General features: G+C 52.4%; 1 protein-coding gene across 1 annotated transcript in view; it reads left to right on the forward strand.

The window, feature by feature from the left end:
* Positions 1 to 3317: 3317 nt before the first annotated feature.
* LOC119958830 (neurexin-2-like) overlaps positions 3318 to 16826 on the forward strand; it is a 691929-nt gene continuing 678420 nt past the window's right edge. Inside the window, exon 1 of the mRNA XM_038787333.1 lies at positions 3318 to 4134. Within this exon, the coding sequence (XP_038643261.1) occupies positions 3432 to 4134 (703 nt within the window). The 5' untranslated portion in view covers positions 3318 to 3431. The remainder of the gene's footprint in view (positions 4135 to 16826) is intronic.

The following is a 16826-nucleotide window of genomic DNA, read 5'->3' on the forward strand; positions in this document are numbered from 1 at the left end:
CCGGGTTGGAGCCCAGGACTCAGATTTCCACGACATAGCCGAGGATGGCTAGTCCGGTTGTGCGGAAAACGCATTTCTCCTTGTTGTACATGAGATTAAGGTTCTGGGCCGTCTGGAGAAATCGGTTGAGGTTGGCATCGTGGTCCTGCTGGTCATAGCCGCAGCTAGTGACGTTATCCGAGTACGGAAACGTGGCCCGCAGCCCGTACTGGTCCACCATTCGGTCCATTGCTCGTTGCAACACCAAAGGGAACCCGGAGGAATTGGAAGAGGCGGCCATTGGCCTCGAACGCCGTGAAGTGGCGGTCCTCCGGGCGGACGTGGATCGCACGTGGCGGGCGGCGAGGAAGATGGCGTCCAATATGGCGGCCCCCATGAGTCGCCTATGGATCGCACGTGGCGGGTGGGGGCGGAGTCACGGCATAGGCCGCTGCGTTCCAGGGCCTGCGGGTGCGGTGGGCGGTTACTTTGTGCCGCTGGAGGTTTAGGGGCTGGGGCCTTCCTTGCCAGGCCCATTCTGGCGTAGTGGCCTTTTCGCCCGCAGCTGCTGCAGGTCGCGTTGCGGGCCGGGCAGTGCTGGGGCTGGCCACAAAAGTGGCAGGCTGGGGCAGCATGGTGGCTGGGTGGCCGCGTGGCGCAGGCCTGGGGGAGTCGCTGGTCGGGGGCCCATGACGGGGTCGTGCAGTTGGCAGGAAACGAGGTGAGGCTACGGAATGAGACCTCTATAGTTGTAGCGAGTTCAACAGTATCTTCTAAATTTAGGGCCCCCTTCTCCAGCAGTCATTGGCGCACGGAATCGCGATGTCTGCAACAAAGACATCGCGGACAGCAAGTTCTGCTGCAGTTACAGCCTGATAATTACAGTCCCGGGTTAAGGCTTTTAAGTCTCAGGAATTCTTCTAGCGATTCTGTAGGGCGCTGGCGGCGAGTAGCAAAAACGTGGCGCGCGTAGACCTCATTGATAGGCCTCACGTACATTCTATCGAGTAGGGCCAGGGCCTCTGTATATGAGCCGGTACAGTTTAACTGAGTAGATATACGATGGCTCACCCTCGCGTGCAGTAGACTGAGTTTCTGCTCCTCCGTCGTTTCTGTGGTGCTTGCTTCAGCCAGGTAGGCCGTAAAACATCGGAGCCAATGCGAAAAGATTTCTTTCGCCTCTGCACCCTGCGGGTCGAGTTCCAATCGGTCAGGCTTGAGGGCTGATTCCATGGTCATTCCTTACAGTTTCTTAAGACGATTAAATTGGTGAGACCATCAATTCACGCGACACGTGGTTAGAAGTGAACAGTGGTTTTAATCGTCTTACAACAGAGCCTGCCTGTGACAAGGTGAACTCCAGATGAACTGGCAGGCAGGCTCTCAGCATCAACCTTTATACTTCCGGTTAGGGGGAGGAGCATATTGTGTGTGGAAAAGGTGGGGAAAGCGATAATAGTTCTAAAAGGAATTATCTGATATACCATTTTCAAATAAATATGTTAATACAACTGTTTGGCTATTCCTACATAGGGAGCCCAGTACAAATCCCGTGCACTCCCAGTGCATCTCCCCCTAGTGGCAGAGCAGCGCAACTGCTCGTGTGCCGAGCTTACAGAGACATAGTGCAACATGTGTAATACAGTGTGAATTACGCTACTGTGATTCCCCACACTCTCTCTTTCTCTCTATCTCTCTCTCTCTCTCGCCCTGTCTCTCTCTCTGTGTGTGTGTGACTCTCTGTCTCTCTCTCCAGGGGCATGGTAGTCTTTACTCAGGGGGCCACTGAGAAGATCACGTGAAGCATGTCATTATTTCCAGAGAGGGACGGGGGGGGGGGGGTTGAGGTTGGGGGGGGAGGGGTGGGGGTGGGGGGGGGTGGGGGGGGGGGGGGGGGGGGGAGGGGTGGGGGGTGGGGGGACCGGGAGGGGGTGGGGGGGGGGGACCGGGAGGGGTGGGGTGGGGACTCTGGTAGCCTGTCGCCAGGGATTGTACGAGCATATTTTCTCCCCCCCCCCCCCCCCTACATCTTACGATCGAACGCGTGTACTCTCTGGCTCATCAGAGTACTGGTCCGAACTGGTCCGCTGTATCTTCCGATCGAACGCTAGTACACACTGGGGTATCAGAGTACTTGGTCCCAACTGGTATTGTCTGCCGTAAAGCTAAACTCCGGTAGCAATCGGGGAAACGAGAATGTTGGTCCGTACTGTGTTTATCCTGTCGGCTTAACCCAGGGCCCGTCGGGGTGGGTCAAGCGCGGGGTTATGGAGGACGGGGTTCGGGAGGGGGGGTCAAGTTTGACTTGGACAGGACGAGGTGGCGAGTGAATTCCGCGGTGCGTCTCGATCCGCGTAACACATGACCGCGCGGGGGCGGGCGGGCGGGGGCGGGGCGGGGGGGGGGGGGAGAGATGGTGGGGGAGGGAATGTTTCGGATTGGGAACCGTGGGTCACCTCTGATCAGGAGCGCAGACGGGAGGTTTGTTTCCATGCCAGCGGTAATTAACAAACGATTAATTCATTGTTTTCAACGGGGGGTAAATAATTGGCCTGTTCTTTTTTTTTTCTTCCCGTGCAGGTCTGACGGAGACGGGGTCGCTGGGAAGCGTTCGCAGAGAGAGGCCCAGGGTGTGAGGCAAGGTGTCCACAGCGTAACAGCGGCCGCGATGGATTCTGGAGCGCAGCACAGCCGGCCGACGTGATCTCCGCCCCCCCCCACCCCCTCCCTCCGTTTCCCCACCGTCTCTCCAATTCTCGCTCGCCGTCCGTCTGGACCACGTCCTTTGCCGCGGAGGGCCTCTGGGGAGATTTCAGAGGTCGGGGGCGATGCTTCGTGCTGCCGTGAGGATGCACCCGGCTCCGGCTTAAGCGGCGAGCGTTTCCCGCCCCGCAAACGCCCCGTCCCATCGCCACGCCTCTCTCGCCGCCGGACGGGACGCCGGGCGGCGGTCAAAGAAACGAAGACCGACACGCACGGGAGCGAGCGGGCCCCCACGCCTTTGTCTCCGTGTCGCCGGGGCCCGTTTGCATGGAGAGAGCCGAAAGGATTTTTCGCGAGGAGGGCGAGATAAATTTGCGGCGATCTCCGGGCCCCCCCTGGGCGACCTCGCAGCAGCCGGCCGCCCGGTGGAGCTCGTGACGGGCGTCGGCGAGCCTACTCCGGGCCACCGGAGCTGTCGCGGGGAAAACGCCCTGCCAATCTCCGTCGGACACGAGCGCCCGGGAAGGGGCCCGACGCCGTGGCAACACCGCGACCGGACGTGGGGGATTTCCTACAACTTGTGGAGGGGGGGGGGGGTGGGGGGTGGGAGGGTGGCGGGGGGGTGGGTGGGGGGGGAGGGGGGGGGGGGTTCAGAAGAGGTTCCTGAATGCATAGAAGCGTTCCTCCCTAGCCCAGGGTTTTCCGGAGACTGAGCATTGGGGACTGAGTGCGCGACGCCGCGGTCCAAGATGGCGGCCGAGGCCAAGCTGCTGTGCCTGGCGGTCCTCCTGGTGTGCACCGTCGGCCTGAACGGCGCCCTGGAGTTCGGGGGGGCGGCAGGGCAGTGGGCCAGGTACGCCCGGTGGGACGGGGGCTCGCAGGGCGAGCTCAGCTTCAGCCTCAAGACCAACGCTTCCAAGGCGCTGCTCCTCTACGTGGACGACGGCGGCTACTGCGACTTCCTGGAGCTCATGATCATCGACAGCCGCCTCCGGCTGCGCTTCACCATCTTCTGCGTGGAGCCGGCCACCCTGCACACCGACGCCAGGGTCAACGACGACCGCTGGCACATGGTGCTTCTGACCCGCAACTACCGGGAGACCATGCTGGTGGTCGACGCGGAGGCCAAGACGGCCGAGGTGAAGTCCAAGAGGAGAGACATGACGGTGGCCAGCGACCTCTTCGTCGGCGGCATCCCGCCCGACGTGCGCCTTTCCACCCTGACCTCCAGCACCGTGAAGTACGAGCTGCCCTTCAAAGGCCTGATCGCCAACCTCAAGGTGGGGGACACGCCCCCCGTCCTGCTGGGCAGCCAAGGGATCCAGAACGATATGGAATATCTATGCTCCAATCAGAACCCCTGCCTGAACGGAGGCGTCTGCTCTGTGATTAACAGCAAGGTGGTGTGTGACTGCACAGAGACGGGTTACCAAGGGACGTTGTGTAGCGAAGGTAGGTGCCCGCTTCAACTTAATTCCTCTCTTGAGTGTTGAATTGCCTGCGTTTAATGTACCCAGCAGAATGCCACCACAAACTCTCCCGGGCTGGCGCACGGTCAATTCCAGTCCCACTTGACCCGAAGCCCCAGCACGGGTAAAATAAGACGCCTGAGGTCCTTGGCAAAAAATAATGTCACTGATTATCTAATAAACCTTTCTCAATCCCCCTCTTTTCTAACTATCCCACTCTCTGTACACCACACATACACATACTTACACACACACACTTACACACATACACACCTACACTTACACACACACTTACACACACACACTTACACGCACACACACTTGCACACATACATACTTACAAACACTTACACACACACACTTACACACACACACATACACACCTACACTTACACACACATACTTACACACACACACTTACACACATACACACCTACACTTACACACACACTTACACACACACACTTACACACACACACACTTGCGCGCATACATACTTACAAACACATACACACACACACTTACACACACACACATACACACTTACATATACACACACTTACACACACACACACTTACACTTACACACACTGACACACACTTACACACACATACACACACTCACCTACACACACACATACACACATACACACTTGCACACACACACACACGTGCACACACGCTTACACACAAACACACACACTTACACTTGCACACACACACTTACACACAAACACACACACTCACTTACACACAAACACACACTCACTTACACACACACTTTCACACACACACACAAACTTACACACGCGCACACACACAACCACACACAACAACACACATACACTTAGACACACACGCGGTCACACACACACTTACACACACACACTTACCCACAAACACTTACACTTACACACACATACTTACACTTACACACACATACTCACACACACACACTTACACATACACACGCTCACACACACACACACACACACACACACACGTATGCACAAAACACCGAAGGGATTGAGAGGGAAAGTAAATGTTTATACGATCAAAAAATTAGAATCTTTGATCCTCCGGGTTGACTTCCAGTTAAGGTCTATCAGGAGTTCAGGCTTTCAATTTGGTACTTCTTCCTTCCAGAATTGAGATGGTTTTCTCTGGAAAGGTCGTCTACTTTCTCTGCAGACTCAGCAAAGGATGTGCCCAGAACTCACTGAATTCAGAACAATAGAGAAGCTCTTTCAGTAAGAGAAAGAGAGAGAGAGAGATGGGCGGAGAAAGGGAATTCCTTCTCGTTTTGAGGTTAGGGTCCCACTTTGTGTTACACAGGGTACGGTATTAGAGCGCATGTTTGGAGGGGAGAGGAGTGTGGACCCAGGCGGTGTGTCGGCGCAGACTTGATTGGCCGAATGGCCTCCTTCTTGCAGTGTGGGGATTCCGTACTATGACTTTCCAAGGTCGGGCCACTTCTTCCGAGCTCGCTCAGAAACATAGAAACATATAAAACAGAAGCAGGAGGAGGCCATTCGGCCCTTCGAGCCTGCTCCGTTGTTCATCATGATCATAGCTCATCAAGTTAAATGCCCTGATCCCGCCTTCCCCCCCATATCCCCCGATCCCTTTAGCCCCAAGAGCTGTATCTTATTCTGTCTCGAAATCACACAACGTTTTGACCTCAACTACTTTCTGTGGTGGCGAATTCCACAGAGTCACCCCTCTCTCTGGGTGAAGAAATTTCTCCTCAACTCAGTCCTAAAAGGTTTACCCCTGACCCTCAAACTACGACCCCCTAGTTCTGGACTCCTCCCCCCCCAACCACCACCACCATCGGGAACAGTCTTTCTGAATCTACCCTGTCTAACCTGTTAGAATTTTATAGGTTTCTCTGAGATCCTCTTTCTAAACACCAACATGCAGGAACCAGTCACTGACCTGTCAGGCAGAACACTGTCCCTGGCTAACCCACTGCCGGCCAAACCTCCTCCAAAGCTAACTCCTTTTTTTAAAATTTGATTTATTATTGTCACATGTATTCGTACACAGTGAAAAGTATTGTTTCTTGCATGATTCTACCAGTTTTGATTCTACCAGTACAGCACAGAACAGGCCCTTCGGCCCTCGATGTTGTGTCGAGCAATGATCACCCTACTCAAACCCACGTATCCACCCTATACCTGTAACCCAACAACCCCCCTCTTAACCTTACTTTTTAGGACACTAAGGGCAATTTAGCATGGCCAATCCACCTAACCCGCACATCTTTGGACTGTGGGAGGAAACCCACGCACACACGGGGAGGACGTGCAGACTCCGCACAGACAGTGACCCAGCCGGGAATTGAACCTGGGACCCTGGAGCTGTGAAGCATTTATGCTAACCACCATACTACCGTGCTGCCCACCGTGCATGCTGGACAAACAGCGCATACCGTACATCGGGAAGGAAGGAGAGACGGCAGAATATAATGTTACAGTTATAGCTAAGGTGTAGAGAAAAGATCAACTTAATACGAGGTGGGTCCATTCAAAAGTCTGATGGCAGTAGGGAAGATGCTGTTCTTGAGTAAAGTTCACAAGACAGTCTGACCTCTCCACTCCAAACATTGGTTCTGATACCGTACCTGGTGTAACACAGAGTGGTACTCTGGTATATAGTCTGGGTAATCTACAGTCCATCTTATATGGAAGATGGTGTGGGACCTGAATCCAGCCCCATGCTCTGCATTACCCAGCAGAATCCTATTGAAGAATGAAAATTGCTTGTTGTCACGAGTAGGTTTCAAATGAAGTTACTGTGAAAAGCCCCTAGTCGCCACATTCCGGCGCCTGTTTGGGGAGGCTGGTACGGGAATTGAACCGTGCTGCTGGCCTGCTTGGTCTGCTTTCAAAGCCAGCGATTTAGCCCTGTGCTAAACAGCCCCTAGCCCTATTGCATTGTATTTTCTGCAAGACCCTCTTTAATAATAAAAATAATAATCTTTATTGTCACAAGTAGGCTCACATTAACGCTGCAATGAAGTTACTGTGAAAATCCCCTCGTCGCCACATTCCGGCGCCTGTTCGGGTCACAGAGGGAGAATTCAGAATGTCCAATTCGCCCAACAAGCACGTCTTTCGGGGACTTTGTGGGAGGAAACCGGAGCACCCGGAGGAAACCCAGGCAGACACGGGGGGGAGAACGTGCAGACTCCGCACAGACAGTGACCCCAAGCTGGGAATCGAACCTGTGACCCTGGAGCTGTGAAGCAACAGTGCTAACCGCTGTGCTATCGTGCCGCCTAAAGTAGCCTCTTACCTTAGGCGACAGTGAAAGGTCGAACCCTCGAGAGTATTGACAGTCAGAGAGATCTAGATGTACAGGTCCACAGGTCACTGAAAGGGGCAACACAGGTGGAGAAGGTAGTCAAGAAGGCATACGGCATGCTTGCTTTCATTGGCCGGGGCATTGAGTATAAGAATTGGCAAGTCATGTTGCAGCTGTATAGAACCTTAGTTAGGCCACACTTGGAGTATAGTGTTCAATTCTGGTCACCACACTACCAGAAGGATGTGGAGGCTTTAGAGAGGGCGCAGAAGAGATTTACTAGGATGTTGCCTGTTATGGAAGGCATTAGCTATGAGGAGCGGTTGAATAAACTCGGTTTGTTCTCACTGGAACGACGGAGGTTGAGGGGCCACCTGATAGAGGTCTACAAAATTATGAGGGGCATAGACAGAGTGGATAGTCAGAGGCTTTTCCCCAGGGTAGAGGGGTCAATTACTAGGGGGCACAGGTTTAAGGTGGGAGGAGCAAGGTTTAGAGGAGATGTACGAGGCAAGTTTTTTTACACAGAGGGTAGTGGGTGCCTGGAACTCGCTGCCGGAGGAGGTGGTGGAAGCAGGGACGATAGTGACGTTTAAGGGGCATCTTGACAAATACATGAATAGGATGGGAATAGAGGGATACGGACCCAGGAAGTGTCGAAGATTTTAGTTTAGACGGGCAGCATGGTCGGCACAGGCTTGGAGGGCCGAAGGGCCTGTTCCTGCGCTGTACTTTTCTTTGTTCCTTGTTCTTAGTCCTGGGTATCGATCGCCTTTCGGACAGAATGTCCCTTCCAGTTGTGTGTGCAGAATGAAGGGAAGATTGACCCTCGTGCATTCCTACCTTCATCTCAGTAATAGCAGAATATGTTTTTAACAACTTAAATATTGATTGTTGAGGGCCCAGCTGATACCCACAAGAGTGTCTCAAAACTCCGAAGGAGAGCTTGAAACATTGGTTCTTCATGATGTCTATTTGTTTGGAATTATGTGAGGAAGCAGACCAGTCGCTGGTTTAGCTCAGTGGGCTAGGCAGCTGGTTTGTGATGCAGGACGAGGCCAGCAGCGCGGGTTCAATTCCCCGTACCAGCTGAGAATTCTGAATTCTCCCTCTGTGTACCTGAACAGGCGCCGGAATGTGGCGACGAGGGGATTTTCACAGTAACTTCATTGCCGTGTTAATGTAAGCCTTCTTGTGACAATAAAAAGATTATTAATACGGAATATTTATTCAAGTAAATGAAAAGAAATAAACTCATGACAAAATAATAATATACACTATGACAATTATATTGATAACTAAACACACCGTTTTGCTGAAGTTACCTTTCATTGGGCAGCACGGTAGTGCAAGTGGCTAGCACTGTGGATTCACAGCGCCAGGGTCCCAGGTTTGATTCCTCGCTGGGTCACTGTCTGTGCGGAGTCTGCATGTTCTCCCCGTGTCTATGTGGGTTTCCTCCGGGTGCTCTGGTTTCCTCCCACAGTCCAAAGACGTGCAGGTTAGGTGGGTTGGACAGGCTAAAATTGCCCTTAGTGTCCAAAAAAGGTTAGGAGGGGTTATTGGGTTACGGGGATAGGGTGGAAGCGAGGGCTTAAGTCGGTCGGTGCAGACCCGATGGGCCGAATGGCCTCCTTCTGCACTGCATGTTTTATGTTTCCCAAATATACCCACATTCCCTGAACTCACTGAGGCACCCCTCTTCCCAAGCAACATCCAACCTTTGTAACTCTCCAGGTCAAATCCACTTAATAGTTACCACGCAATTTTGCTTCGGTGGTCAAGTCTGGGAAACCCCTTTTCCTGGTTGATATCGGCAGCCTGCCAAGGCACGAAATGTTAGATGGAACAGGCCTTCCTGGCTCAGATCATAGTTGGAATTGACTGTTGGATGGCGAACCGGCCTCTTTTCCTTATGAGGGTGCGAGCAGTTGTTCTCTTCAGGCTCTTTGATATAGCACCCTGTGGATTCTGCTGTCTACCTCTCTCAAACTCCGTGTCGACGTAAGTTATCATTTGTATCACCCCACTGATCTCTGGTTCAACAATGTTTCTGGTATGGCCATTCGTACCTCAGTGTCTCTAAACGCCTGCTAATCTTGTTACTGGGCAAGCCGCACCTCGTTAATCCCCTGGACGCCTGCTAATCTTGTTACTGGGCAAACCGCACCTCGTTAATCCCCTAGACGCCTGCTAATCTTGTTACTTGCCTGCGTTAGTCTGCTTTCGTCTCAAGTTCAACGTTGACCCAGTTAATTTCCCAGATTCCTAACCTGGGCCGGAATTCTCCGGCCGTTTGCTGACCCTCTGGCCCCTCATTGGGGTTCCGGGAACAGAGTCACCCCTGAGTCAAAAAGTCAACTCTGTTCCTCCCTCCCCTCCCTCCACAGATGTCGCCTGCCCACGTTGAAGGGCAGCAGGGTAGCATGGTGGTTAGCATAAATGCTTCACAGCTCCAGGGTCCCAGGTTCGATTCCCGGCTGGGTCACTGTCTGTGTGGAGTCTGCACGTCCTCCCCCTGTGTGCGTGGGTTTCCTCCGGGTGCTCCGGTTTCCTCCCACAGTCCAAAGATGTGCGGGTTAGGTGGATTGGCCGTACTAAATTGCCCGTAGCGTCCTAATGAAAGTAAGGTTAAGGGGGGGGGTTTGTTGGGTTACGGGTATAGGGTGGATACGTGGGTTTGAGTAGGGTGATCATGGCTTGGCACAACATCGAGGGCTGAAGGGCCTGTTCTGTGCTGTACTGTTCTATGTTCTATGTAACCATCCCACCTCCCGCAGAACCTTCTTGCTATCCTCATAGTGCATCAATCGAGGCTCCCTCACCTATCTGAGCAGAGATTCGAAAGGGCGGGAGAAAGGTTAAATGTCACTCCGCCGCTCTCTTTCTCTCCCCTCCCCTCCCCTCCCCCACCCGCTCCCCTCACCTGAGACACCGATCACCCGAGACATTTCTCACCCCGGGAGTCCGCGGCGTTGTTCCGCTGTGACGCTATCTCCCTTGCATTTGAGGTCACTCTGGGTCATGCAGAAGGCGTTTATCGGCGAGAGACAATGGGGGTGGGGCGACACTGAGCTTGTTTTGCTCACGGGGCTGCATGTTCCTCGGATGCCGGTACCTGGAAACATCCGCTGTTGATTTCGCAAGTGATTGCATTTTCAGGCTCCCACCTTGGAGAGAACTCTGCTGTCTAATAGCTCTGATCTCCACAGCCAAATTAACTCTGATTAGCAGATCTCATGAATATGCATTTATATACAATCCCGAAACTGGCAAACAAGCCCCTCGCCGTTGCAAGAACACACCGAGAGAGTGTTCTTGCAACGGCGCCAGGGTCCCGGGTTCGATTCCTGCCTCGGGGCACTGTCTGTGTGGAGTCTGCACGTTCTCTCCCCCTGTGTGCGTGGGTTTCCTCCGGGTGCTCCGGTTTCCTCCCACAGTCCAAAGATGTGCAGGTTAGGTGGATTGGCCATGCTAAATTGCCCCTTAGTGTCCAAAGATGTGCAGGTTAGGTGGATTGGCCGTGCTAAATTGCCCCTTAGTGTCCAAAGATGTGCAGGTTAGGTGGATTGACAGTGCTAAATTGCCCCTTAGTGTCCAAAGGTGTGCAGGTTAGGTGGATTGACAGTGCTAAATTGCCCCTTAGTGTCCAAAGATATGCAGGTTAGGTGGATTGGCCGTGCTAAATTGCCCCTTAGTGTCCAAAGGTGTGCAGGTTAGGTGGATTGACAGTGCTAAATTGCCCCTTAGTGTCCAAAGATATGCAGGTTAGGTGGATTGGCCGTGCTAAATTGCCCCTTAGTGTCCAAAGATATGCAGGTTAGGTGGATTGGCCATGATAAATTGCCCCTCAGTGTCCAAAGATGTGCAGGTTAGGGTGGATTGGCCGTGCTAAATTGCCCCTTAGTGTCCAAAGATGTGCAGGTTAGGTGGATTGGCCGTGCTAAATTGCCCGTTAGTCTCCAAAGATGTCTGGGCTAGGTGGATTGGCCGTGCTAAATTGCCCCTTAGTGTCCAAAGGTGTGCAGGTTTGGTGGATTGGCCGTGTTAAATTGACCCGTAGGTTAGGTGGGGTCACGGGTAAAGGATGAGAGGGGAGTGGGCCTAGGCGGGGTGCTCTTTCAGAGGGCCAGTGCAGGCCCCATGGGCTGAATGGCCTCCTTATGCACTGTAGGGGTTCTATGGTTCTAGGGTATTCCCAGGAAACGACCCTGGTGCGAGGTATAATGGCTTCCATTCCCGACCGGGCTTGTCGAACTGGCTTCAGGGCTGAAGTATCACGAACCAGGGCCCAACAGGTGCTAGGATACCGGACAGAAACCCCAATATTTAATCTGTAAGACTGTGAGGACTGGATACCTTGCTCCAGGAGTGATTCCAGGCACAAATAGGGAGGTGGGCTGGAATACTCTGGTCGTTGGAATTCTCTATTCCCACTGGCAGCGCACCCCAGCGTGTGGGTTTCCCGGCGCCCTGGGGTGGCTTCAAATCCCATTGACGAGCGGCGGGGAGATATAATTACCAGTTAAAGGTTTAACAATAACATGAAGCACTGACTTCTAACTGTTATCTTTTATTCCCACTCGAGCAAAACCCATCTCAGTTCAAAATCCTCTTTGAAATATAATTTGCAAAAACTGAAGGAATATTTCGGGGCTGGTTTGGCCCAGTTTGTGATGCAGAGCGAGTCCAGCGGCGCGGGTTCAATTCCCCGTACCGGCTGAGGTTATTCGTGAAGGCCCCGCCTTTGCAACCGTGCCCCTCGCCTGAGGTGTGGCCGATCCTGGGGCTGAACCAGCACCAGTCAGCTCTTCCCCCTCACAGGGGAAGGCAGCCGATGGTCACCTGGGACCCTGGTGACTTTACTTGCCAAATCTTGGATATGTGCGCGTGTGCTGGAGAGTGAAGTGTGCGTATATGCGGCTGCGGCTCGTCAACCTCCTCATAGCCAATCGCGAGTCCGCCGAATCCCGCAATGTTCCTCATTGGAATCGATTGTGTTCCACGTTGCGCCATGCTAGCCCCTCAATGGTCGTTGAATTGGTCCAGGTTCGGCACCAGTTTTGCTGTCGTGGAAGTCCACGAATCCTGCCCCCAGAATCCTGCCGAATATCTCGAATTATCTACTCCCCAAGGAACACTCTTTATAGAAACAAAATTCCGTTCGCCCACCTTTTACCATGCTTTCATTATTCCTTGTCGCCAACGTGCATGTATTTCAATCCAGGACTTTCGGGGGGGGAAAACATGCCTGCAGCAGTCGAACACACACCAACCCAGACTTTTAACCCTTGCTGCACCACGTACATCTAACACAAAATGCGTCATTTGCTGCTCTGCCTCCAACCTAGAGGGGTTGGTGGGTGAATTTATTTTCATGGGAACCGGGGGTAAAGGTTATCCGTCCCAGCACAGGGGCATCGGATCAAATTAGCATTGTGCATCGCTAAATTATTTTAACCTAGGAACGGAGCCCTGCATTGGGACGGGGGGAGACGACTGCCCCACCCAACCCACCCCTTCGAATCTCTACTCCATTTGTGGGGGGGGGGGGCAGGGGGTTTAAAATGTAAAAGGGATTCAATAGTCCGCTACTAACACATTCTGCGACTTTGCTTTCGGAGAGCGCTGACCTTTACTGCGTGAGTAACACCTGTTCTACTTTTCATACCATCGTTACTGCCCCCCTTGTGCTCCGTGACCTCCTTGCCATTTGATTCCTCCTGACCTCTAACCTTTCCCTGATTGTCATGTGAGAGTACCTTTAAGAAATGGGTGTTTATCAGTGATGTCAGAGTGCGGGTGGAGCTGGGCTGTCTGTCTGCTTTTACTTTCACTTTGGGCTCGCAGCTACAGGGTGTGTTTTAGTTTTGGTTTAGATTTGGAGAAGCTGCAGTCACAGCACGATGTGTATGAATCTCTGCAAGCTAAAGAATGGTCATTTGGTGATTTCAAAGTGGTAACTATTCTCAGTAGAGAAGTTAAACCTGATGTCTTTCTGTAAAAAGGGTTATTTTTTTGTCTTATGAATGTTGCAAGGAAAGATTAGGAGTTACTTAGAGAGTACTCTAACCCCCCGCAGACACGGGGAGAACGTGCAGACTCCGCACAGTCACCCAGCGGGGAATCGAACCTGGAGCTGTGAAGCAACTGTGCTGACCACTATGCTACCGTGCTGTCCATTTCTAAACCCACCTTCCTGCACCCAGTCCATAGCCTGTAGCTTACAGCACTTAAGGTGCAGATCCAGATACGTTTTACAAGAGTTTAGGGTCTCTGCCTCCACCACCAACTCGGGCAGCGAATTCCAGACTCCCACTAGCCTCTGCGTTCAAACGTTCATCCTCATGTCCCCTGTAACCCTTGGCTTGTATCGATGACTATCAATGACCGCTGGTTTTTGAACTCTCTGCCAAGGGAGCCAGGTGCCTCCTGGCCGCGCTCTTTGTCTCTCTCTCTCTCTCACCTCCTCGCAATTGGGGGCAACCTCAATCACGTCACCCCTCAGCCTTCTCTGCTCCAAGGGAAACAACCCCCCGGCCTCTCCGATCTCTCCCATGGCTGCAATTCTCCAGCCCTGGCAACATTCCTGGAAAACCTCCTCTGCATTCCCTCCGGGGCAATCACGTCCTTCCTGGAATGTGGCCTCACCCCAGTGTTGTACATAATTCCAAAATTATATCCCTACTCTTGCATTCTATCCCTCTGCCAACCAAGGACAGCATTCCATCGGCTTTCTTTGCAACCTTGCCGACCTTGGGCGGCACGGCAGCACAGTGGTTAGCACAGTTGCTTCACAGCTGCAGAGTCCCAGGTTCGATTCCCGGCTTGGGTCACTGTCTGTGTGGAGTCTGCACGTCCTCCCCCGTGTGTGCGTGGGTTTCCTCCGGGTGCTGCGGTTTCCTCCCACAGTCCAAAGATGCGCAGGTTAGGTGGATTGGCCGTGCTAAATTGTCCCTTAGTGTCCAAATATGTGCAGGTTGGATGGATTGGCCGTGCTAAATTGTCCCTTAGTGTCCAAAGATGTGTAGGTTGGATGGATTGGCCATGCTAAATTTGCCTCTTAGTGTCCAAAGATGTACAGATTTGGTGGATTGGGCATGCTAAATTGCCTCTTAGTGTCTAAAGATTTGCAGATTAGGAGGATTGGCCGTGCTAAATTGTCCCTTAGTGTCCAAAGATGTGCAGGTTGGATGGATTGGCTATGCTAAAATTGCGCCTCAGTGTCCAAAGATGTGCAGGTTAGATGGATTGGCCGTGCTAAATTGTCCCTTAGTGTCTAAAGATGTGCAGGTTAGGTGGATTGGCCGTGCTAAATTGCCCCTCAGTGTCCAAAGATGTGCAGGTTAGATGGATTGGCCGTGCTAAATTACCCACTGGAGTCCAAAACAAGCCTGAGTTGGGGTTACTGGGTTGCGGGGGTAGGGTGGAGGCATGAGCTTAAGTAGGGTGCTCTTTCTAAGAGCCGGTGCGGACTCGATGGGCCAAATGGCCTCCTTCTGCACTGTAAATTCTATGATTCTATACTTGAGCAGCTTGTGATGGGTGTCGGAATTTCAGATATATTTTATTGTATGCATTTGGCTCAGTGAGGGTTAAAAGCTTCAGATCAACGTGTGTTTGACTGCTACGCTAGTGGTTTTTGAAAATCCTGGTTTGAAAGGCAATTACGGTTTTTGGAAGCCGGTGGTGCAATTAAAGCGTCGTAAAAGCTTGGGTCGATGGATTTTTGTTTGGAATAACTACTCCCCGTGGGAGTAGTTAATTGGAGACATTGCATCTTGGCTTGGTCAGATGGTGTGAGGTGGGGAGGAGGTGAGGTTCCACGAACATTTCTGAAAAACAGTTTGGTTGGGTTTCCGATAGGGATGTGGGAAGCACTGTAGCATTGTGGATAGCACAATTGCTTCACAGCTCCAGGGTCCCAGGTTCGATTCCGGCTTGGGTCACTGTCTGTGCGGAGTCTGCACATCCTCCCCGTGTGTGCATGGGTTTCCTCCGGGTGCTCCGGTTTCCTCCCACAGTCCAAAGATGTGCAGGTTAGGTGGATTGGCCGTGATAAATTGCCCTTAGTGTCCAAAATTGCCCTTAGTGCTGGGTGGGGTTACTGGGTTATGGGGATAGGGTGGAGGTGTTGACCTCGGGTAGGGTGCTCTTTCCAAGAGCCGGTGCAGACTCGATGGGCTGAATGGCCTCCTTCCGCACTGTAAATGCTATGACAATCTATATACCGAGGTACAGTGAAAAGTATTTTTCTGTGAGCAGCTCAAACAGATCATTAAGTACATGAAAAGAAAATAAAATAAGAGAAAATGCATAATAGGGCAACACAAGGTACACAATGTAACTACATAAGCTCCGGCATCGGGTGAAGCATACAGGGTGTAGTGTTAATGAGGTCAGTCCATAAGAAGGTCGTTTAGGAGTCTGGTAACAGCGGGGAAGAAGCTGTTTTTGAGTCTGTCCGTGCGTGTTCTCAGACTTCTGTATCTCCTGCCCGATGGAAGAAGTTGGAAGAGTGAGTAAGCCGGGTGGGAGGGATCTTTGATTATGCTTCCCGTTTTCCACAGGCAGCGGGAGGAGTAGATGGAGTCAATGGATGGGAGGCAGGATCATGTGATGGACTGGGCATTGTTCACGACTCTCTGAAGTTCCTTATGGTCTTGGACTGAGCAGTTGCCATACCCAGGCTGTGATGCAGCCCGATAGGATATGGTGCATCTGTAAAAGTTGGTAAGAGTTAATGTGGACATGCCGAATTTCCTTAGTTTCCTGAGGAAGTATAGGCGCTTTTGCGCTTTGTTGGTGGTAGTGCTGATGTGGGTGGACCAGGACAGATTGTTGGTGATGTGCACCCCTTGGAATTTGAAACTGCTAACCACCTCCACCTCGGCCCCGTTGATGCTGACAGGGGTGTGTACAGCACTTTGCTTCCTGAAGCCAATGACCAGCTCATTAGTTTTGCTGGCATTGAGGGAGAGATTGTTGTCGTTACACCACTCCACTAGGTTCTCTATCTCCTTCCTGTAATCTGACTCGTCGTGATTCGAGATCCGGCCCACTATTGTCGTATCGTCAGGAAACTGGTAGATGGAGTTGGAGCCACATTTTGCCACGCAGTCGTGTGTGTACAGGGACTATAGTGGGGGGCTAAGTTTGCAGCCTTGCGGGGCCCCAGTATTGAGGACCCCCACCTAGACAGACGAGCAGTTTCTTTCCGAGGGGTTCAGAGTTGTCTGTCTGAGAGGGCCAACAAACTGAGAAGCTGGCAAAAGAACTCACGGTGACGCGAGGAGAAAGATTTTCTGATTCGAAATGCATTGCCCGACAAGGAGGCGGAGAGGGAGCAACCTTCAGAAAGGAATT

The sequence above is a fragment of the Scyliorhinus canicula genome, chromosome 31 (genome assembly GCF_902713615.1).
Source record: "Scyliorhinus canicula chromosome 31, sScyCan1.1, whole genome shotgun sequence".
Taxonomy (NCBI): Eukaryota; Metazoa; Chordata; class Chondrichthyes; order Carcharhiniformes; family Scyliorhinidae; genus Scyliorhinus; species Scyliorhinus canicula.